This window comes from Apodemus sylvaticus, chromosome 22 (genome assembly GCF_947179515.1).
Source record: "Apodemus sylvaticus chromosome 22, mApoSyl1.1, whole genome shotgun sequence".
Lineage (NCBI taxonomy): Eukaryota > Metazoa > Chordata > Mammalia > Rodentia > Muridae > Apodemus > Apodemus sylvaticus.
The window spans coordinates 5,772,378-5,778,377 of record NC_067493.1 but is presented as its reverse complement, the minus strand read 5'-3'; the positions used below and the strand labels follow the sequence as shown (position 1 = coordinate 5,778,377).

At 44.3% G+C, this 6,000-nt stretch overlaps 1 protein-coding gene across 1 annotated transcript in view; it reads right to left on the bottom strand.

Moving 5' to 3' along the window:
* Nucleotides 1-2,983: 2,983 nt before the first annotated feature.
* The window catches only part of LOC127673230 (zinc finger protein 120-like), a 33,622-nt gene continuing 30,605 nt past the window's right edge, over nt 2,984-6,000 (bottom strand). The window contains exon 6 of the mRNA XM_052168829.1: nt 2,984-3,157. Within this exon, the coding sequence (XP_052024789.1) occupies nt 2,984-3,157 (174 nt within the window). The remainder of the gene's footprint in view (nt 3,158-6,000) is intronic.

Sequence of the window (6,000 nt, the reverse complement as noted above, 5' to 3'; positions counted from 1 at the left end):
TACAGTTGACTCTCTGAACATCATTTCTCAGGAATTTTATGTAGTAAGTAAAATAAACACGGCACAGAAATACGACCAGCATGTTATCCTTTGAATATTCAATATTTTCTGTAATTCACATTACCTAGAACTTTCAACAGAAGTGGGAAGACTCAGGTAATACATCTTGGATTCATTGAGAGAATGAGTCATCCCTGGGACCAGGCTGTTCTGTCAGCATTTAGGAGAGCACCTTGGGTTCAAATCAAGTCCCATTGCAGCTTGCTGGGCATAATCTGACTTGGTTGACAAAATAAAAGCACCAAAAGACTAAATCACGGATGCTGTTGGAAATGATTTCAGCTCACGTAAGCCAACAGCCAAGAAGAACTTGTTTGTGTAGGAAATTCACAGTTAATAGAGCCCTGAGCTTCCAAAGATGTGCACAGACCATTGCCATTCCTCTCTGGAGGAAGAGCAGCCCCACAGCGACCCCTGCTGTGAAGAAGTGGAAGTACCTGGAGCTCAGAGATAGAGCTGTGGATCTAAGGATCATTGTAGCTACTGGCTTCTTGGTTCCTACTCCAGCAGTGGCCTCTACAAGTGTAGACAAGCCAGCAGGGGGACTAACTATGGACCTGCCCTGCCAGGATTCCAAGACTCTCCTTAAAACTCGGGGTGTATGAGTGAGTCCACTGGGGTCGTCCTGTGTTTTCCCTGTCTGTCAAGTGTACTCTTTGACCATGGCCCCAAGGCAACAGGGAAACTACAGCTAGATGAAATGACCAGCTGAGACAGAACACCAGTTGAGCACTTGTCTGTGCCATTTGGAAAATCTTAGGCAAACAGAAAGGAAAGCAGCTGCAAGGAGATTTGTGTTTGCATGGAGTTTATTACATTGCATGAGAAGGGGACAGTGTCAGAAGTATTGACACACTTGTAGGGCCGAATGGGTCATTTACCTATGGTAGACAGAATAAAGTCTGCTTTTTGAAATGTCAGGAGGCTGAGCTTTCAGGAAAAAAAAAATCTCTGCACCTGCAATGAATCTCCATCCCCGAACCTGGGCACCATGCGTTTTGGCCAGCCTTTAGGAGCACAAGTTCCAGAACCAGAGCTCTCTGCGTAATTCCACCTCTGCCTGCCTGTCACAATCCAATCCTGTCAGCACAGTGAATGCTCAGAGGAACAAAAACACATATGAGGTATAAAATCACCTTCGAAAAACAACTCAGCTTGGTCTCTTCTAGATAGCAAGACTTAGGACTTCCCTGGCATTATTGCTTACTTGTCTGTGATTCCATCTTCTACTGAAGACCTGCTGAGACATCCAGCCTCAGAGACTGAGAACTTCTGGATTCTTGGACTTTGCTTCCCATCCAGCTGTTGTGGAATAAGGCAGACAGCATCATGTAAGTCATTCTAATATAATCTCCTTTCAGGAAAGATAGAGTGAGAGATCATTCTCTGTGATCTTTTACTCTTTAAAACAAGCACCCCGAGAAGATTTACAGACCCATGAGCACTTCCCCCATTGCCTGTTTCATCAGACCACTATAATTTTAACTTAAGACTATTGCATCCAGAGTGATAGGATCTTAGCTTGAGAAGCTTCATTCCTTTCTTGTTTGCTTGTTTGGATATTTTAGCCTAGGTTTTAATCTGTAGCCCTAGCTGTCTTGAAACTAGGTCTGACTACCAGGTTGGCCTTGAGATCAGAGATCCAACTGCTTCTGCTTCTATGCCCAATCTGCTTCTTTCATATAGGTACTGAGATTAAAGTCTTGCACCACCAGACTGGGCAGAACCTTCCCTCTTTAAGCAATGCAAATAAATGCTAGTATTGTGGGTTTAACACCCAATTTTCCAGAGTGCAATGCTTGAGAGGAGGGTATAATTAACTAACTGGAGATTTCTCCATATCAAAAGGTCAAGGACTTGCCCTCAGTGTTCCATGGATAACCTGAAGGTTCCGAGGGAGTACCTTCTCAGTTTTGTCAAAAACACAGCAGATTCCGAAGAACATAGACTGTTGAGTGCACGTGATTTGTCAGCTGTGAGTTCAAGATCTTCCATGTCTCAGCATCTTTCTTTCTGTGGAGAAACAAACCACAGCTTTGATGATTGCTGGATTGTTGATTGGGATCTATACCCCTTTTACTATGTATTTGAGAGCTTGGACAACCTGAGATACAGCAGCAGATCGAATTGTGCCATGAAGGGCTCAGAGGTCTTTCAGACTGAGAGTCAGAGGGAGCCACAAGTGTCCTCAAGAGATGTGGACAACGACAAAAACAAAAGTATAGATGAGCCCGACCAACCCTCGCCAAGTTTGCTCAGGGAGAAAGGCCTGGAACTTGAGACCTGTGGTTGTGGAGACTGCCCTGACTAAGATCATGCTTTTTACAGTCCCAGGAACCTAGGATGCTGCATGTGGCTTCAAAGGACTTTCAACCAGAAGAAGAAGAAGAAGAAGTGAAAAAAAATTCACCCAGGATTCTGTTTGAGGCCCAGGAACCCTGATGCCTGCTAAGATTTGCAATTAGGAAATCTTCTGTCAGCTCCTGTATCACAAAAAAGAACATACAAAGGCAGCCAGGTTTCTGCAGCCATCTACTTCATGTTTGGTTTTTTACAGCTTTCTTAATAAAAGTGTTGAAATGCTGGAAATTTGTGTCCTTCTTGAAATGGACTTAGGGAAAAGGTGAAGTGTAGAGTGGATACAGATCAGGATACACTGTTCTCTAAACCAGGCACCCCAAATAGATTTGTTGGCCCATTATCCCTTTCCATTTGCCTGTCTATTGAGTCACCTATTATGCTTAGCTCTAGACAGTTGCATTCAGAGTGAGGGGATTTTATTTTGAGAAGTGTCACATCCCATTTTTTCCTGCTTGCTTTTTTTTTATTTTGAGCCTAGGTCAGAGGAATAAATGGTGTTTTGTTTTTGTTTTTGTTTTTTTGTTTGTTTGTTTTTTGTTTTTTAAGAAGTTTTCAGGCAATCTTAGTAAACCTGGTTCTCATGTGTCCTGGGCCATAAGATAACCAGCACACCGGGAGTAAACTTGAGAACTTTGAGAAACTCCTGTGCTGAATCAACGTGGATGACAATTGTTTTTAGAGTATAGAGATCCAACACGGCCCAGAGATACTGAGTAACAATGGCAGCTGAGAGGACCTAAAAACAAAATGAAACTGGGTCGGTATCATATTTCTCATATAATCGCACATAGGTGCCAGGGATTTTGTCCAGTATTTCCTCCACTCTTTCTGGACTCTAGGTTTTTGCAAAAGATCCTAGTACAGCCTGGAAAAGTCTGGTTCCTTTGGAAAACTAAAGCACCTAGAAACAAAATCAACTATGCTGTTTGCAATCAAGGTGTGATTTAGGATCAGACTGCTGACAGCACAGCATCATATCTCCTGCATACTCACACTCTAATGTCAAGCATTTTGGTTGGTGTCTAGGCACATGGTGTCTAGATCTTGGCTTCACACACAATCCCACTGTAGCCTGCCTGGCAGTGTCTGATCCCGTCGGAAAAATAAAAGCACAAAATCATGTATGAGGTCTGAAATCACTATCAGATTTCAGCACAGAGGTTGTTGACAGCCTAATGGAAATTGCATAAGCAGAAATTCTCAAGCACTCAGGGATAGGGCTGACCAGGGAGAACTGTCACAGTGCATTGTTAGCTCCTGAGCGCCCTCCACTGGAAGCAATCACAGGCTTGCAGCTGGGAGCCAAGAAACATTCATACTTCTGGCCAGACTTATTCATTGCCCAGGCTCCTTTTCTAGCTACTGCAGGTGTGGCCTTGAGATGCCAAATCTTTTAAGTTCAGCTCCATTTTAGAGAATCTGACCTATGTTTGAACACAGGTAAAGTAACCGGCTGGTACCTAACATGAGTTTCCACATAGCCTCGAGACAGAATTTTGCTGTGGGTCAAATTCCCAACAAGACCGGCATTTCTGGGTTACACCTTCGAAAAGACCTCCATCTCCAGGTCATTCCCCCAACAAACACACACCACCAGGTTACAAGCCAACCCCTTGCCTAACCTTCACCAATTCAGAGGAGAACAGAAATTAAGTTTATGACTCCCAGCACCAGGCAACTTATTAAAGGCCACAAAAGCTTTCCAATTAGATGTTTACACATGGACTCCCTGCTTACAGCTTTCTATAAAGCCTTGCCCTGATGGACATATGGGGTTAGCCGCCCAATACACACACAAACTGTCCTGAGTGAATGTGGTGTGAGGCAGGGATGAACGTAAGCTAGCTAGAGTAAATACCCTGCTGTGAGTGGCATTGAATGCAAGCGCATCAATTAGCTCCTGTCTGTGTTTTGGAGATCACTAACACCTTCCCTGGCACTGCAGACAAAGGAGTGCAAAGATTAATTATGGACTTAACAAGGATCACAAAGCTGGCCCCAAACCCTCCATGTGTGAGTGAGAAGCCATCAGTTAGCATCTTCTGTCATGTTACACACTGGACAAGTGTTCACCAGGAAGATAGCCATGGAGTGACTGCAGAAGCGAAGCCAAGCTCGACAAAGTCAGCTCAGAGAGCAGAGCTTTGATGTCCTGGACAGTGCTGTCCTGGAAAATCCTCTTCACAAGGAAAGAAATGCAGCTCCAGTTGAGATTCTGGCAGAGAGCAGTTTTGTCGACCTCCAGAGGTGGGCAGTGAGGCCGTGAAGCAGCTGACTCTGTACAAGTGCAGAGCCTAAAGGGTGCCTTTGTCAAAGAGAGCTTTACCATGTATTCAACAATGGAAGGAAAGTGGACAAATTTTCACCATTTAGACACAACAGGGTGCAAAGATTGTTGTAACTCAACAGACCCCCCCAGGGATTGAGCTCAGATGCACAACCCCTCAGCACACAGCTTGATGAAAGATTGATGCAAGAGCATGAGGTTTATTTTTCCATGTACTTGGGGTCACTCACCCCCGCAGGGAGAGTTCCCCCTGAACACAGAAAGCAGACATCCATGTACCCACTGTAGTTCAGGGAAGCCTGGAGCTCAGCTATCCCAGGAGATCCCTGCCTGCCTTCTGTGCAGACAGAGACTCCGGGATGTAAAAGTTATGTTTATTCATTTCAAAGGCAGGACATAAAATGTGAGACAGACAGAGAGGCTGGGTAGTGGGGTGTGGAGAGGAGAGTCTGTGTCCTGAAGCTTCATCTCTACACTTAGCTGGTTCCCCCAACTACCTCTCTGCTGGGAATACAGGATTAGCAACTGCTCATGATGCCAGCAAAAGAAAGTAGTCTTAACAGGACTTCCAGGCAGATCATGTTGACATGTGCCTTTAATCTCAGAAGCAGGGAGGCAGAGGCAGGAAGATCTTTGATTGGTGGTCACTTTGGTCTACAAACCGATTTTCAGAACAGCCATGGTTACACAGAGAGATACACTCTGTGGTCTCTATTCTGTGTTGTCAACTTGATTACATCTGAATTATGCAAAATCCAAAATATAAGGACACACCTTCAATGGATTTGTTGTTTCATTTGTAGAAGGTAATCAGGGTCTTTGAAGTAGGAACACTATCATTAAATGCATGTCTCTGTGACCTTGAAAGACACAGGCCTTTAATCTGGATATGGAGCAAGAAAGCCACATAACTGTGTCATTGTGATTTGTATTGATTCTATGAGCCATGGTTTGTCTGCAATACCACTGGTTGTAAATGAATGCACGTTGTAGACCAGGCTATGCACAGAGATCCAGCTACCTGATTCACTCCCTTAGTGCTTGGATTAAAGGCATGAGTCACCACACCCAGCAGAAGACACTCACCTTTAATCCAGAGATTGAATCTGGAACACACACCTTTAATTTGGACCACACTTTCATCCTGAGGCCTATATAAGGATACAGAGAAAGCAAGTTTTCTCATTGTCTGCTTGCTCTCTCCTAGCTAGCAAGTCTCATTATTTAGCTGGCATTAGAGCTTGCTTCTCTGTGATTCCATCTTCTACTGAGGACCAGCTGAGACATCCAGC